At 35.3% G+C, this 19,069-nt stretch overlaps 1 protein-coding gene and 1 long non-coding RNA gene across 2 annotated transcripts in view; one reads left to right on the top strand and one right to left on the bottom strand.

The window, feature by feature from the left end:
- Nucleotides 1-4,386, bottom strand: part of LOC110456840 — a 5,347-nt gene extending 961 nt beyond the window's left edge. Inside the window, exons 1-2 of the long non-coding RNA XR_002463634.1 lie at nt 4,233-4,386; nt 19-358 (exon numbers count right to left, since the gene is read on the bottom strand). This is a non-coding gene — a long non-coding RNA (uncharacterized LOC110456840). The remainder of the gene's footprint in view (nt 1-18; nt 359-4,232) is intronic.
- Nucleotides 4,387-5,062: 676 nt separating this feature from the next.
- Nucleotides 5,063-19,069, top strand: part of LOC110456837 (serine/threonine-protein phosphatase 1 regulatory subunit 10-like) — a 28,333-nt gene continuing 14,326 nt past the window's right edge. Inside the window, exons 1-2 of the mRNA XM_021507831.1 lie at nt 5,063-5,467; nt 13,496-13,625. Of these exons, the coding sequence (XP_021363506.1) occupies nt 13,623-13,625 (3 nt within the window). The 5' untranslated portion in view covers nt 5,063-5,467; nt 13,496-13,622. The remainder of the gene's footprint in view (nt 5,468-13,495; nt 13,626-19,069) is intronic.

Raw genomic sequence — 19,069 nt, 5'->3', positions numbered from 1 at the left:
TCCTAGGTTTGTACCTACCTTTACTCGCTAGGTAATGTCCCGACGTTCTCCTAGGTTTGTACCTACCTTTACTCGCTAGGTAATGTCCCGATGTTCTCCTAGGTTTTTACCTACCTTTACTCGCTAGGTAATGTCCCGACGTTGTCCTAGGTTTGTACCTACCTTTACTCGCTAGGTAATGTCCTGACGTTCTCCTAGGTTTGTACCTACCTTTACTCGCTAGGTACCGTTTACTTGTTTCTGCATCAGCTGGATCGTACGCTGTTCCTTTTTTAGCATTCCGTTCATCTTCAGCACTCCGAGGTTCATATTTATTGTGACAAGCACAAGTCACAGAAATGGGTCGCTGCAGTACTACCTGACGACACAAACATATACAGTTACCCATATAGCAAAGTCATGTTTCACATTGATGTTGTTTATCAGCCGAGCATGTTCAACATCATGTATTAAGATTTTTACACATATTGTACATACAAGTCTATAAAATTTAAATAAACAAGAAATTGATGGGGTCCAGGTTGCTCAACTGTTTTCTTTTTAATTTTTAATTCAAGGCTAAAAATACAGACTGTTCCCACATTTACTACAAAATTAAGACCAAATAAAAATATATGTGTTTCCTGTTTTGGCTCAAAAAATAGGGTAGGTAGGAAAAACATTTTATTTTGTTTTTTTATTTTATTTTTCTGGTGAAGAAAATCTCCCGATTACCTCAGTGAATTGATTAAAATATGTATTTTTCCTACTGCTTGACACTAGTTGTTAGTAATCCAAACTCTACTGATGGTCACCAGTGTTACATTCTCTTTTGTGTTACTGATGCTTTCTGTTCTCAATTTCCACTGCCACCAGTTCAAATTATTTGAACAACAAAATAAGTACATTTATATTTACACTATATTTACAACACAAGTTTTTTAATCTGTCATAAAATATACAAGTCTTCACTATTGTGAACTCAATCTCTCCACTCCAAACTTATCTCCAACTATGAACAGGCTGGGCACAACGGCACATATGGGTAATAATCCTGCATTTGGGTAACAGTTACCCATTTGAGTAACAATTTTATAACTGAAATGGGGAATAAAGTGAAATAAAAGCACACAAAATTCTTTTAAGGACTTCCCACCCTTCGTAATACACATGTTTTTCTTGTTGTATTTTCGTGTAGTCATTTCTGTATTGCGTATCGGTCATTCCATTACCGTAGTGTTAATTATAGTTATACTGGGTAAACAATAGAAAATGTGCGTGACGATTATGTCAGCACTCGATATCAAGACTTACTGGGAAATGTATAATCACACGTATGATACAAAGACATAAATTAACTCACGGGAAGACACTGACATAAGTTGAGACGACTTCAAGAAGGTCATATACGAGGTGCATGGAATGCAGACTGATGTGTTTTCTTTACCGACCTCACATGTACATATCACGTGCTTACAGTACTAGTTCATAAGCTCGGGTTCGCTACGATTTTTGTTGTCAAGCGAGTTACGTTCTGGCAGGTAAATCCTTTCACATATGCAATTACATTAACTCTGTGAAAATAGTGTTTTGTAAAATATCAGGATCCTTATAAAAATGCAAGTGAATGTGCATGCACGTGATAACGGTATACCATGCAATAGCCTATGGTTACATATGTACCTGATAGATAAATATACCATGCGTAAGCGAGCTATGGAATTATGTCCAAAGTGTACATGATTGAGAGTAATTTTGTTCCATAAAAGAACAGTAAATTGACAATTTTAATATCATGATTTAATTTATTTCAGTCGTTTTCGATATATGTGAAGAAAATAACTGTCGTTGTATAAATTGTATCCCTCTTCAAAAAGTTCCGAATTTCTTTCAAGGAAGACAACTCTCATAAGGATCAAATTGATTGTTAAATGTAAAATAAATTAACTATAAAGACTTTGTGTATATTTGGTCCAATTTTTCACTATTCTTGTATGAAACTATGTGTCCTGTTTGCTTTTAGCTTGTATATAATAACTTTTATCCATACAATTTCAATAAAAAACACTTTGTGTAACACGTTTCAGATATTTTATGATAAATAAAATATTTGTAGGGTTGATTAGCAATGCTCTTTTCATTATTTTATTGTTGTAAAAGTTTGAACAATGCCACACACTTACAAAATATGAAAGTGTTAAATTTGACAAAAAAATATTTTTTCTGTATTTTTTACAAAAACAAATCCCCAGATAATCGGAATGCTTAGATTTTCATAAATTCATCTCTACATAGTGACATTTCCATAATGTGAAATATTCGTTGAATTCTGCTGGTTAGTTGCGAAAAGGGTGGAGCCTCCTTAAAGACTTGGAGCAAAAAAGGGCATTATTCTTTCAACCAAATCCAATAAATAACACAATGAGGTACATTTGTGCACAAAAATTAATCAATTCTGATGTCTAACTTTTAGTGAAAAGGACAAACCATATCACCGACTTTGTATTCCGTTTATTTCAGTGTGTAGTCAATTGGACCATCTAGTGCAAATGTGACAGGTAAGCATGATTTTGTTCTGTGTGTTATTTATAGCTACTCTACAACACACTATAAGCAATGGAGGTGATACAATTTGTCATTTTCACAAAAAAATCAGACATTAACATAATTATTTTTGTGCACAATTGTACCTCATTGTATTTTTTTGGGATTATGTTAAAGAATGACGCCTTTTTTGTTCATAATGTGTAAAAGATCTTTGTGTGTTTTCGTTTCACTTTATTCACCATTTCAGTAATAAAATCGTTATTCAAATGGGTAACTGTTACCCAAAATGCAGGATTATTACTCATCTGTGCTGTTGTGACCAACCTGATAAACTGTAAAACTACACAGATTTACAAACTACAGCTTAAACTCCCGGTACTATAATTACAAACTTCCTAATTCTCACTTTAACTCGAACTTTCTAACTCTCCTCTATATCTCTAGACCTCTCAACTCTGTCTCCCTAACTCAAGGCTCCTAACTCAACTCCCCAACCCAACTCTCTTCTTCTCTTTTAACTCCCAAGCTGAACTACCTTACTAACATTAAAATTGTTGATGCTGCAGAAATCCTGCTAAAATTCGACCTATTCATGACTAAGTTCAAATGGCCAAAAATTTGTCCTGCAAAATTTGACGGTGTGTGTGTGTCAGTATCAGCTAACACTGACATCACAGCACAGACTGGACTCCCCCTCCTAGACTACAGATGGTCACACTAACCTACAGATCCCAACCTATATCGTAACAACAATGAATTTTCAAACTATATTGTTGTGGATATATACTAGGCAGCAATGCCTGCATCCACTAATATCCTATTAAATCCAATTAAATCATGTTAAAAATTGTGTGCATACAAATAAGATGACATGTCTTTTAAAACTTTGTTTCCAAATAAGACTTTCCCATCTGTTCAGTGATTGCAAAAGTGCCAATTATATCTATTGTTATTGTTAAAAAGAACTTAATGGCTAACCTGTACACCATTGAACAAAAAACCTGTGTCCAACATGTTGGGCACAACGATGCATAATCCTACATTCTGGTAACAGTTACCCATTTCAGTGATAATTTTATTACTGAAATGGGTAATAAAGTAAATAAAAACACACAAAGTTCTTTTACACATTATGAAGAAAAAAGGGCGTCATTCTTTCTACATAATCCCAAAAAAATACAATGAGGTACAATTGTGCACAAAAATATGTAAATTCAGTTGTCTATTTTTTTTTGAAAATGTAGTGTGTTGTAGAGTAGCTATAAATAGCACACATAAAACAAATCATGCTCACCTGTCACATTTGCACTGGATAGTCCCATTGACTACACACTGAAGTCCAATAGAGAACAAAGTCAGTGATATGGTTTGTCTTTTTGTGTGAAGACATCAGAACTGATAAATTTTTGTGCACAAATGTACTTCATTGTGTTATTTGATTAAGTTGACAGAATGACGCCCTTTTTTGCTCCATGTGTTTTAAAGAATTTTGTGTGTTTTTATTTCACTTTATTCCCCATTTCAGTAATAAAATGTATTTACTGTTTACAGTAACAATTTTATTACTGAAGTGCTGGAGTATCCCCAATAGGAGAAGTTGTGTCCATCCTTTTACCTGATGGCCAGAGAAAACTCGGGCCACTGTGGCAAGAGCCTTTCTCTTGTCCTGAATATATTTCTATTGTGAATGCAGATGCCAATGTTACCTTAGGAATAACTATATCGTAAAGAAGCTGTTTGCATGTGTTACTGTATACAGCACGAAGCATACTGATGTTGTCACAAGACGACTTCGAATCACTTTCAAGTAAATTCGACACATGTGCGGAGTGTCTTAATGACTCTGATTTTTCTCTGATTCTTAATCTTCAGAGTGTTTTAGGGGAAACGTCCATTTATGACTTTAGGGATATAACTTAGACTGTTTCATTCAAGTATTAATTTTCTCTCTATACAAAAAGTATTTTGGTAAAATTATATTTATCGTACAAGAAAAATCACAGACATAGAGCGTTGTATTTTGATATTACTGATAAATGAGCTGACGAAAAAAGCTTCGAGAAATATCCTCTCTTTCTAAATGGATTCGTCCAGTCGAGTCAAATGTGATCGACGTTTGCTGGTTATTTTTCATTAAATAAAATTGCAATTGCCGTGTGGATAATACCTTACAATGTTTAAACTATTTAACTAGCCATGTCTTGCAGGATAAATATATTGCATGAAAAGTGTATGCAATCATTTTCAAATGATTTTGGTTTAAGATTTACGTAGGCATGCACTATGGAATGTGTGGCTTGAACAGGTAGAGGTATCAATTCCGACAATTATTCCTGCACTTATCCATATAATAGAAATAATTGAATTCAAAAACACTTCTTATCAATCAGTTAAGCAATATTTTTGAAGTTTCAGAATATGTGCCCTTTTATATTTAAGTGATATTTTATTCCTAGTGGATTAAATAAACATATTGTTGATATATCCAAACCCGTCTTGGTCACATATCCAGGGCTCGCACAACGGATAAATTTACTGCGCAACACTGCCGCCCATCCTTTTGCTGATAGGGACTAGCTCCGCGTTTACATTGCAATGGAGATATATGTAGTTTTATTTTAGTCATGTAAACGAATAGATTACTTTAAAATTGTAAAAAGTATATATTTAACTTATTGAGAGTGATAAAGAGGACACAAGGATCCACTATAGAGCATAAGAAGTATTTTCTAAGATGGGGCCTTGCACCTTGCCATGCTCTCGAGAAACCCGGAGTCGCTGACTGCACTGATTATTCACCAAATTATTGTTATTTAGGATAAATATCTTTCATAAATTGTGGAACGTGATAATTCCACAATATATCTTAGAATAGAAACTAGAAAGTTATAGGGGCTATCATAAAGCCACATGCAGGATACTGGACTCGAAAAATTAAAGCGTAAGTGCGCTGGACTTTGAAAAAAGTTAAACCACCAAGTGATAATTGAATAAGGTGGTAAATATGTATGTAATGTGAAAATTTTCCTTTTTCTTTCAATCATTGAAGTGAAATTTGTATTTCCAGCAGAATTGGATACAGGTATAGTATAGATTTGCCACAAGTCTTGTCTTGGTTCTGGCAAATGATGTCGGATATTTGACCTGTTTTGGGTTTTAATTCCTTCGTTTGTTCATTTTGATGTTATGAATTACAAATATCATGTATCCGACTCTCATAATCTGCCATGTTTCCTTAACTTTGAAATGGATTTTTAAGCAATCGCTGTTCAATTACATGTTATATTTCAAGGATAACGTTTCACACAAAATGGCCGCCGCCTGTGTTGACGGGTGGGGGAATGTTTGGGGTCAAGGACGTTTCAACGCAACGTGTCTTGGTGGTATAATAATACAAAACAGCGGCATTTGTCAACAAACTTGCTGTTCCAGATCTATAATGTATACGTTAAGAAAACTTCTTCTTTCGCATGAGGAATTAATGGAGCGATGACTTCCTTTGAAACTGCATTTGATTTTTAAATAAATTTTAAATTAGTAAAATAACATCGTGTATTATTTCTATCTATCTATATATCCACAGAGACCAAAATGGCTTTTACGCGTATGGGGTTAAGTACGCCTTTATACTTTACTAATTAAATTTTGTGTCCAAAAGTACAGAAAAATTTCAACCAAATATATTTGACGGAATGTAAACAGATTGCTGCAACAGTCTTTAATGTAAAAAAAAATGTGCATAGTGATTTGATACAACTATTTGCATTCACCTTTTAATTTCACGAAGAATGATACAATATTAATGTGCATACTGTGCAATAAATATCCATGTAAGTTTATGTTTTTTTATAGACCCGATTCCATAGCATTTATGTTAAAATTGAATCGCTTAACATTTATAGAAATGTTGATCAATATAATATTTATTTTGTTTAAATATTTAACATGGACTATTAACATTGGAAACTGCTAGCCTGATTCTGTGATTACTTACTTAGTCTTAGTTGATTCTGAATGCAGGCCGTTTGGCCTCTATACTCAGATCCAGTTCCTGTCTCTTTACTGCTATATTCGGGTAATCACTTTTGGTTTATGTGATACTTGTGGTGTCAGTAGCTAAACTGTACATCCTGTCTTCCGCTTTCCACAACTTGACCAAACGGTTCTCAAATGAATTTAGAGTTAGGGCATGGACCACTTCCTCCAGCAACGAGTTCCAGTTGTTAACCACTCTCTGTGTAAATGAGTATTTCCTGACATCGAGCCTAGATCTTGACTTCTCAAATGAAAGTGTATTACCTCTCGTTCTATTTTGGTTCACCCTTAATAGATCATTGATAATTATTGACTTGTGATTGAACATTATTGACTTGTGATATTTAAAATCAATTTCTAGCCCTGTATACTTCATGTGTTGTCTATAAAGATAAAAAAAAAAGATACAGTATGAGCATGGATCCTTTACAGTTGTTTTATAATGGAAATGTATTTTGAAAATGTTGATGTTGTGGGACAAGTTGAAAATTGATCAAATTTATATTTGTGATGACTTCTAAACAGGTGTTGATAACAATTAAACATTGAGATGAGAGGGGGTCTAGTTGACTTTCAACCACAGGTTCACTGCTGAATCTCATTTCTGGTATTTCTATTTTCTACTTAAACTTGGCAAAAAATAAGTTAAGCTCTGACTTTATTTGGTTTGTGGGTAATACTCTTTCAAAGTAGGTATGTATGAATAATGTACCTGAATTGTTTTCCCCTCTACTTCCATACTCGCACAAAACTTTTCCAGGAAGGATTTGGTTTTAGGATTCCACATTTTGAGAATTAGTTTAGTAATCGCCATGTTTATTTGTCCATTTGTCCAAATGTTTATTTTTCTGGTTCTGCAAGATAAATTGCTTAATATTGTCATATTTTGATAGCAATTTATATAGGCATGTTCAGTGTAGAAAATCTGAGACGGCTTGATTTGAATTTGAGTGAAATCCAGGCATAATTAATTTGCATACTATACTGCTTCCAAACAATTATGAAATGAAGTAGGGTTAGATTATGTCAAAACTTTAAACAGTTATTAAATATACTGTACTAAAAGGCAGAGTAAAAATTTGATGTAATTGGGGATTTATTCAATAGGAAAAGGGGATAACTCTTAAATTGAATACCGTAGTAATATTGAGATGTTGAATGAAGGTATCAGTATTTTAAAATGTTAATTGAAACCCCTGATCAAATCAAATATTTATTTCAAAGTTTCAATTGGAATTCAGTTCAATCTTATTTTGTGTATATATTAGTTATCTTCGAAAAATGAATTAAAAAAATTCAATATATCTTTTTAGGCAAATGTATATAAAGTATCAGCAGCAAGTTGTAAAGTGTACATGTATATTTATTTCGAATTCATTTCAGAATATTTTTCTATTAAATCTTCCAAAAATAGCCTTTTCTTTAGCAATAATAAAGAATCAGAATTTCAAAACATATCTCGTAGACCTATTGTCTATGAATTGTAAATTCTAAATCACCTGGTGATAAGGACATCTCTATCATATATAAACTTTTAGTTGGGTTTCTTCTTGAACCTTGAATGAATCCAAGGGACTTTTTTCAGGATTTTCAAGATATTTTTGAATAAGAGATGTAGCCACATGATATTGGTTCATAATTATAAGATTTGAAATGTTATGTGCTCTGATAAATCCCATAGCTGTCACATGTAAACTTCTGGAACTGATTTTTTTTATATCACTGATCTTATTATAGCCTTTATTTGTGAGGGGATTTGGGCTTTATAGTAATTGCTTTGTGCTTCTGTGCATACATCAGTGTCTGTGCATCCATCTATAGTACAGAGCTTGAACCCCTCCAGATGATTTTGTTTAGGTAAAAAAAATATGTTTGTTGCAGGTGACGTGCCCGAAAAAATAGTGTAGGTTGGTAGGCATTTTTTTTTTTTTTGTGAATAAATATTATGTTTTATTTTAAATTTTACAATACATTTCCACCATTACAGTGGCTATTAATTTGTCAAGAATAAGGTCAGAATCCCAAAACAGGAAGAAAGTACATTTTAATGAGTGGCTGTGAATTTTGTCTGGCGTAGATACAAGTAGGTGATAAAATATCTAGGGTCTGCAGTAAAATCTAGGGTAGGTCGGGATACCTGAAACACGCATATTGTTTTTGGCCTTATATTGTGGTTTGTAACATTCTATTAAATTTGATTAAGGTTAAAGGGTCAAAGATCAAACTTGGCCAATTTTGATTGCCATTGAAGAGGGAGGCAGGGGAGCTGTTGTGTGTATTTGCCCCCGTTCACTTCCTTCAGTACAGTCATTAGTTTACAAATTATTTGTCTTTTAAATTGACATTAACCCAGCATCCTTCCTTAGATACCTTTTGAGTTAAAATCTGAGAAATTATGTCCATAATTTATGGACTAGTCTATGTCATTGAAAAACACTTAAATTTCAGTATTTTGCTTGCATGAAGAAAATTGGTATAAGTATGCACTTGTGAAATATATTTAAATAGGGGAATAGATATTTCCAGTGGTTGACACTTTCACTTGGACAGTTTTTTGTTTGCGATTCAATGTATTGTGTAGGTACAAATAACAATGTAGTCTTCAGGCATTTTTTAATGGGTATTCTGTAAATTTAGGAAATTCTGTGGTGTTCCTGAATAGAAGTGGAAGACTGGCCCAAAATTCATATATATTTCTACAAGATTGCTTAAAACCAAGACAAGCAAAGTGGCAAATCTTGACTATTGTATGTTATCATGTACAGTATTTCTATGGTTTAAGAGGGGTACATGGAACAAATTTGTTCTCTGTAATACTATTTATACTGTATGAGATAGTATCATGGCCAGCATGATAAAGCATTACTGTACTTGGTTTGTATTTTTCTTAATTTTTGTGATGCATTTTTAGCTCACCTGGCACGAAGTGCCAAGTGAGCTTATGCCATGGCGCGGCGTCCGGCGTCCGTCCGTCCGTCGTCCGGCGTCAATATTTTACTTAAAACGACTTCTTCTTAATAACCGAAAGGCCTAGGGTGTTGATATTTGGCCAGAAGCAAACTGGGATGAAGGGCTACAAAGTTTGTTAAAATTAATGACCTTGGCCCATTTTGAAGGTCACAGGGGTCAAATATGTTAAAAACTTAAAACATCTTCTTCTCGATGACCAAACTTCCCAGGGAGATGATATTTGGCCAGTAGCATGCTTGGGTGAAGGGCTACCAAGTTTGTTCAAATGTATGACCTTCACCCATATTCAAGGTCACAGGGGTCAATTGTCTTAAAAAAACTTTAAACGACTTCTTAATAACCGAAAGGCCCAGGGTGATTATATTTGGCCAGTAGCATGCTGAGATGAAGGGCTACAAATTTTGTTAAAATTAATGACCTTGACCCATTTTCAAGGTCACAGGGGTCAAATATGTTAAAAACTTTAAACATCTTCTCCCGATAACCAAACTGCCCAGGGAGATGAAGGGCTACCAAGTTTGTTCAAATGTATGACCTTCACCCATATTCAAGGTCACAGGGGTCAATTGTCTTAAAAAAACTTTAAACAACTTCTCAATAACCAAAATTCCCAGGGTGATGATATTTGGCCAGTAGCATGCTGAGATGAAGGGCTACAAATTTTGTTAAAATTAATGACCTTGACCCATTTTCAAGGTCAGAGGGGTCAAATATGTTAAAAACTTTAAACATCTTCTCCCGATAAACAAACTGCCCAGGGAGATGAAGGGCTACTAAGTTTGTTCAAATGTATGACCTTCACCCATATTCAAGGTCACAGGGGTCAAATATGTGAAAAACATTAAACAACTTCTTTTGAATAACCAAAATACACAGGGTGATGATATTTGGTCAGTAGCATGCTAAGATGAAGGGCTTCAAAGTTTGTTCATGTGCATGACCTTCACCCATATTCAAGGTCACAGGGGTCAAATATGTTAAATTTTTTAAACAACTTCTTCTGAAAAACCAAAATGCCCAGGGTGATGATATTTAGTCAGTAGCATACTAGGATCAAGGGCTACCAAGTTTGTTCAAATGTATGACCTTGAATCATATTCAAGGTCACAAGGAGCAAATATGTTCAAAATATTTAAACTTGTTCTGAATAACCAAAAGGCTCAGGATGTTGATATTTAATCAGTAGCATGCTGGGATCAAGGACTACTATGTTTGTTAAAGTGAATGACTGACTTATATTCAAGGTCACAGGGGTCAAATTTGTAAAATCTTAAAACGACCTCTTCTGAATAACCATGGGTCCCAGGATGTTAATACTTTGCAAGTTGCATCCTGAGATAAAAGGCTATAAAATGTGTTCAACATAATGACTTTGTTCGACTTTCAATCACAGGGGTGAAATGTTTAAAAAAACAAAAATGGGACTTTTGAATGAATTTTAATCATAAATTCTGATATTTTGCCTGTAGCTTTATTTTAGATCACTTTTAAGGTTACAAGTGTGAGATTTATACCAGGTGAGCGATGCAGGCCCATTGGGCCTCTTGTTTTTTTGTAGTAATTGCTTCATTATGTATGTAGGGAGAATGTTTTGAGCTTTTTACATTATTTTCTCTACCTCGGGATACCAAATATATATTTGAAACAGGAATTTGATTTGGAAACAACAAAAATTACCTGGGGGTAATGTCACTGATTGTTCACAGTTGGTGCCACTATATTATCTGGGGGGTAATGTCACTGATTGTTGATGCCACTACATTACCTGGGGGTAATGTCACTGTTTGTTGGTGCCACTATATTACCTGGGGGTAATGTCACTGATTGTTGGTGCCACTATATTTCCTGGGGGTAATGTCACTGATTGTTGGTACTGTTATAACAATGTCACTGATTGTTGATGCCACTACATTACCTGGGGGTAATGTCACTGATTGTTGGTGCCACTATATTACCTAGGGGTAATGTCACGGATTGTTGGTGCCACTAAATTACCTGGGGGTAATGCCACTGATTGTTGGTACTGTTATAACAATGGCACTGATTGTTGGTGCCACTACATTACCTGGGGGTAATGCCACTGATTGTTGGTGCTGTTATAACAATGTCACTGATTGTTGGTGCCACTATTTTACCTGGGGGCAATGTCAAGGATTGTTGGTGCTGTTATAACAATGTCACTGATTGTTTGTGCCACTATATTTCCTGGGGGTAATGTCACTGATTGTTGGTGCCACTATATTTCCTGGGGGTAATGTCACTGATTGTTGGTGCCAGTACATTTCCTGGGGGTAATGTCACTGATTGTTGGTGCCACTATATTTCCTGGGGGTAATGTCACTGATTGTTGGTGCCACTATATTACCTGGGGGTAATGTCACTGATTGTTGGTGCCACTATATTACCTGGGGGTAATGTCACTGATTGTTGGTGCCACTACATTACCTGGGGGTAATGTCACTGATTGTTGGTGCCACTACATTACCTGGGGGTAATGCCACTGATTGTTGGTACTGTTATAACAATGTCACTGATTGTTGGTGCCACTACATTACCTGGGGGTAATGTCACTGATTGTTGGTGCCACTACATTACCTGGGGGTAATGCCACTGATTGTTGGTACTGTTATAACAATGTCACTGATTGTTGGTGCCACTACATTACCTGGGGGTAATGTCACTGATTGTTGGTGCCACTACATTACCTGGGGGTAATGCCACTGATTGTTGGTACTGTTATAACAATGTCACTGATTGTTGGTGCCACTACATTACCTGGGGGTAATGTCACTGATTGTTGGTGCCACTATATTACCTGGGGGTAATGCCACTGATTGTTGGTACTGTTATAACAATGTCACTGATTGTTGGTGCCACTACATTACCTGGGGGTAATGTCACTGATTGTTGGTGCCACTATATTACCTGGGGGTAATGCCACTGATTGTTGGTACTGTTATAACAATGTCACTGATTGTTGGTGCCACTATATTACCTGGGGGTAATGTCACTGATTGTTGGTGCCACTACATTACCTGGGGGTAATGTCACTGATTGTTGGTGCCACTTTATTACCTGGGGGTAATGCCACTGATTGTTGGTGCTGTTATAACAATGTCACTGATTGTTGGTGCTGTTATAACAATGTCACTGATTGTTGGTGCTGTTATAACAATGTCACTGATTGTTGGTGCCACTATATTACCTGGAGGTAATGTCACTGATTGTTGGTGCCACTTCATTTCCTGGGGGTAATGTCACTGATTGTTGGTGCCACTACATTACCTGGGGGTAATGCCACTGATTGTTGGTACTGTTATAACAATGTCACTGATTGTTGGTGCTGCTATATATGAGGTATCCGACATGTAGATGCCACTATATATAGCTATCTGGAGACAAGTGAACATTCCAGTGCCACGATATATGGAGGTAGCTGAATGATGGCGTGCCAATGTATGGAGGTTACTGTGTATTGATGCCACTATACAAGGTATCCGACCAATGTTAGTGTCACTATTTGGAGGTACCTCTGACTTATGACAAAGTTATGTAATTCCCCGAGTAACTGAATGGTGATGGTGCCATGATTTAAAAGTACTTGCAACGTATATCGGTACCGTTGTATGGAGGCAATTCTGACATCAGTAACATTATATAGAGGTACTCCTGACAGATTTCAGCTCCATTATATGGAGGTACAGTACATCTATCAGATGTCTGGTCGATGCCACTATTTGGGGTTATGACATGTGAAAATCAAGAAGTTTTTGTATACTTGTACTTGTATAAAGATGAGAGAGGCTGGGTTTCTAGGGAATTGTGAAGAGTTTCTAATTAATAAATTACTAGTATTTTGTTGTGGATTTAAGTTTCAATGATGTAGATCATATAGCAATAAGAAATTGAATTGAACAAGCTATCATTTTGACTAACACATGTTTTCTGTTTTATCTCTTTTCAGATTGTGCCTATTAGGGAAGTGAGCCGTTTTATGTTGTTGAGTCTGTACCTTGGGGGTTTGACCAGATATCTCATCATTTACACTACCAAGATAACCAGATTTCGGATGATATCTTTTAATCTTGACAATGGTAATAACCTCTTCTAAGATCAAATTGAACACTTGTGTAAGAATACAAAGGACAATACAAGCTACTTTTGTGTGATAATAAAGATTAACACTATGCTATAAATCAATACTAACTCTCAAACTAGGTCAGTATAAATCTGAAAAAATCACATCAGTATGCAGCATTGCTCAAGCAAAATGCAACTTTTGGATACAGTGGTTCTTATCTACATCTTTATTCATAATTATATTGATGTTAACATTAAAATGACTTTGTTCGAAAAAATTCAAAATGAAACAATAAGCATTTTCAGGATTTAAATGAAAATTACATATAGTGGTTTGCAATTATTTTGTTAGTTAAATGCAATCCATTTCTTAGGATACCCAATGAGCTAGGGGTAACAGCTCAAGCAAAAGTTGAAAAACAGTTAATCAACAAGGCTCTGTCTGGTTTCTGTCTAATCCTTTTTTAACTACAATTGTACTTGTGCAATGCTTGATTAGATTATTAAGATAATATGGATACTGCCTTGACATGAACAGTGAATACTTGTACAATATTCAATACTAGAGGGAGCAGTATAATATTCAATACTAGAGGAAGCACTACCTTCCTATCTAGAAGTCTGTACACATTTAGATACACATAGGTCCTCGCTGTATCACAGGTAAACTTGAGGATGCTGATATCAGATAGGCGAGTAGAAGGGTGTGTTTTAGTGGAAGGTTGCTATCATATAGGCAGGTAGAAGATTGAGGCTATTGATGCAAGCAAGAAATGTGTTTTTGTGTTGGAGGAAAAAGGCCACAGTCAATATGCATGGGAAGTGGGGGTGTAGGTGTGTGAGGATTGTTCGATTGGGGATGCTAACACGGGATAGCTGATTGGAAGGTGTGTGTTTGAAGATTGGTTATGCTTCAGAAATGGGTGTCCCTCACCTGACCTTGCATGATCTACTTACCAGTGGCCAGCTGTCAAACTTTGTTTTGATGGGGTCATTTGATTGTGAAATAACAATAGAATATGTTAATGTGATAATCAAATGCCCATCAAAACATTGTTTCAAGGCATTTGGTTAACAAGGTTGAAATACATTCCATATTTAAAATTCTACACAAACCGTTTATGACAATATTGACGAATGATGATATCATGGAGGACTGGGATGTTGTACAGTGTTTTCTGGATTTGATCCTACGGTAAGAAATGACAGAATACAAAATGAGATTTAAGTAGTGTATATGCCCAATTAAGTACTATTTACCACGCGTGAACAGTGGAGTTACTGTCATCACCAAAGGATATGGACGGGCCTGTCGGTTACACTGGCTAGTGTGTGATAGTGAAGCTTCAACCCAGAAACAGCAACATTGGACATTGATGAAGAAGGGTTAAAAGCTTGGTGGTCTCTCTCAATGATGTGAATCATCTGGGAATATAAACCACGCATTTATGACAAGTGACAATTAAATAAGACTTTGAAACATAGTTGTGGTTGCCAAGTCCTGACCACTGATGTATGAAGATATCCTTGATCAGACCATGCAATTGCAGATGGAACATTATCTGCCACTGTTAGATCCATATATACAGAGATGGGAAGAAATCAACCGTACAGGTGATGCATGTGATGACTACTGAATCACACAAGAAGATGATAACGTGCTCAAAAGAAGATCCTAACTTGCTTTAAATTGTCAATGATTTATCATTGAGTTATAATGTATATACATTTTATGTATCAAAAAAAGATTATAGTAAATACCAAGTCTCTCAGTAATTGATGTGTACACTATTGTTCTATTTCCGAATCTTCTCTCTTCCCCTACTTATTCTGATCTCCTCATTGAGCATTCTCTTCCTACATATATCCCCCTACCATTTAGTGGTCTCCTCCTCTCCTTTAAGTTAAAACTCTTATCGCCATCTATTTATTACTCTTCCCCTACTTACCTTTCTCTACTGATCCCCACACTTATCGCCCTCCTTGTCTATTAGTTGTGTGATCACCCTCTCATTACCTGCAATCTTTTGATGATTTCAACACACTTCATATCATATGGCCCCCATTGATTAATTACCAACATTTACTCTGCATATAGTTATTCCCTTCCCTTATTTACCCCTCCCACTATATATCCCACACCCCATTTATGTTCCTTCCCAATATTTCTCCCTCCCCATTTATTTTTCACCACTTTGTCGCTATTTACTGTATAGAGCACAATATCATTTTTTGCTTTTATGTGAAAAAATTAAGTTGCATGGTTTTAGAATTTAGTTTGGGAGGTAATTCCTGTTGTACCATGAAAAACTGAAAACAACACTGCAACAAATGTGAAATACCCCCTTTTAATTTTGCCCTTCCATCTGCTATTTGCCTCTCCTGCAATTTACCTCATCCCCTTAGATTCAGCAACCATCAAAGATAACTGGTTGTTTTGCATTAATTTATCAGATTACAACACTGTTTGGAAAGTCCTTATTTCTAATTGGAACAAAACATAATGCCTTTTTGGAAACCTGAAAAGTTAAAGAATTGAAATCTGCAAAACACTTCCTTTGGCAAACAACTACTACTATTTACCTAAATCAATTGATTGATAACAGTTTCATTGCAATTTCTCTTGGAAATAGACAAATGAAAAGTATATAGCTACATAAATATGCACTAGGTTAGATGTTGCAAGCTACATAAAATAGGGGAGAGCTGGTCCTGGATATCGAGGTTTAAGGAACGCATGTTGCACTATATATTATTACAGAATATAAACTAGGAAGATTGGTGATATTCTATAAATAAAGGGCATATAGATGGTGACCCTCATTATAGGAAAGGATTGATAGACATTATAGGGGCAATGATGAAAATTATACTCTTTATAGAAGGACATTCTATATATAGATTAAGCATATGGAACAATGGGGAAAATCACATTTTTATATAACCCGAAATGGGATGATGCGACATTCTTTGAATGACCCGTAAGCCAAGGGGTGGTATTATATGATTCATGGGAATGGATGATATTCTATTTATAAGATGGGGGGGGGGGGGGGATATTTTATATAACATGGGGATAGGTGACATTCTTTATATGACAAGTTCGGAGAGGACAATTTAATGGAATGGATGACATTTTAAAATATAGGACCGGTGACATAACTTGCGATGGGAGGGGTGACATGTAATGCATTGATGCAAAAATAAAACAAATTAGGAGGGTTATATTCATCATAACACATGAAGGGAGAGTAAAAATATCACAAATTAAGAGGGTGATATTTATCATAACACATGAAGGGAGAGTAAAATTAGCACAAATTAGGGTGATATTCATCGTAACACATGAAGGGAGAGTAAAAATAGCACAAATTAGGAGGGTGATATTTTTCATAACGCATATGCCACATAAACAAAGGGAGAGTGAAAATAACACAAATAGAGAGGGTGATATTCTATATATTACAAGGTGTGGGGTGACATTCTATTTGTAACACAAATAGAGAGGGTGATATTCTATGTATAACAAAGGGAAGGTGACATTTTATATACAACAAACGGGGAGGGGTGACATTCTGTATATAGATAGAAGATAAATATATAAAACATTAGGGAGGGTGATGTAAAGAACACTAGGGAGGGGTGACATTCTTTATGTTTAACACAAGTGTCAATAATCTGTGTATATGTATAAATAATGATAAGAGATGGATTTACATATTCCATGTAATGCAAACGGAGGGCACTATTTCATATATAACACTAGAGGAGGGGTAACCATCTGTAACACAAATGGGGAGGGTGATGGTCTATAACAAAGAGGTAGGGGTGACAATATTGATGGTGATATTCTATATGTCAAGTAATTATATTCTATATATAACACATGAGGAGGGTGATATTATCTATAATCCCTGGGGAGGAGTGTCGTATATACCTCAGAGAGGTGACATTCTGTAAATATCATTGGGGAGGGGTTTTAGTCTATAAAACATTGGGAGATTGATTATCTATAATATTGGAGGGGTGACTTTTACTATTGGGGTACATCTATATATGAAATGGGCAGGGTGATATTCTATATATAAAACCCAGAGGTAGGGTGACATTCTATGCATAATTAATGGGGAGGGTGATATAACACAACAGGTTGGATGGCAACACATTGGGAGGTTGATATTCTGTAACGCATAAGGGGAGGATGTCATTTTAATTATAACAAATAAGAGAGCATGATATTCTATTTATAAATTAACGAGAGGGTGTACATTGTGTTAAAGGGGAAGTGTGACATTCAATATCACATAGGGAGGGTTGACAAAACAAACCAAAGGTGATGATATTCTTTTACAACATATTTTACATTTGCATTGCCACATTTGCACCATAAGTTCCTTTTACACAAATTCAAAGTTGGAACATAAATATAATCATATATTGGAAAATTAAAAAAATTAAAAAAATAAAACAATAACAGTGCATTCTGATCAGAATTATAGGAAATATCAACACGTGATCAATTTGTATGTTTCTACTGGTATAACACATGATACTTAACATATTACTTAACTTATTCATATTTATAGAAGGGTAAGGTCACTGGTGTAACAGAGTTTGATCATATCATATAAGGGATCTGGTATTGTGGCATTCTATTTATGAGCCATATGAAGATTGATGACATGAAGGATATATAAGGATTAAGGGGAAGGTGACAGTCTAAATGTGTACATTCTAAACAGAAGCAAATGGGAAGGGATGGCATACATACAACAGGATGTAGAGATGAGTGGCATTATTTATAAAGGCTATAGGGAAATGACGCTTTATATATAAAGGGAAGGAGTGATATTCTTATAAATGTGCATTAAGACGGGTCCTAAAGAAAAAAAGGGAGGTTGGAATTATTTATAAATGATATAAAGAAGGTAAGGCATTCTATATATAAAGAATATAGAAGGGGTGACTATATAAAAGGGATAGAACAGGGGAAATATTATTTATATTAGGGGTGACATTCCATATATAGGGGATATAATAGGGGCAACATTATATAGATATGATAAGAATATATACAGTAGGTGGCATTATTATTATGTATAGGAGGGGTGGCATCCTTTATATATATAAGGGATATGGTAGGGTCTATATATGAAGGATATAATTGGGTGATTTTCTATAGATAAGAGATAAATAAAACAGGTGGCATTCTATATCAAAGGGATATAGTAGGGGTGGCATCTATATTGAAAGGGATATAGTAGGGGTGGCATCTATATTGAAAGGGTATTGTAGGGGTGGCATATATATTGAAAGGACACATTAGGGGTGGCATCTATATTTAAAGAATTTTGTAGGGATGGCATCTATATTTAAAGGATATAGTAGGGGTGGCATCTATATTTAAAGGATATAGTAGGGTTGGCATCTATATTTAAAGGATATACTAAGAAGTGAG

Source organism: Mizuhopecten yessoensis, unplaced genomic scaffold (assembly GCF_002113885.1).
Source record: "Mizuhopecten yessoensis strain PY_sf001 unplaced genomic scaffold, ASM211388v2 scaffold8885, whole genome shotgun sequence".
Classification (NCBI taxonomy): domain Eukaryota; kingdom Metazoa; phylum Mollusca; class Bivalvia; order Pectinida; family Pectinidae; genus Mizuhopecten; species Mizuhopecten yessoensis.
This window is presented reverse-complemented; position numbering and strand designations above follow the sequence as displayed.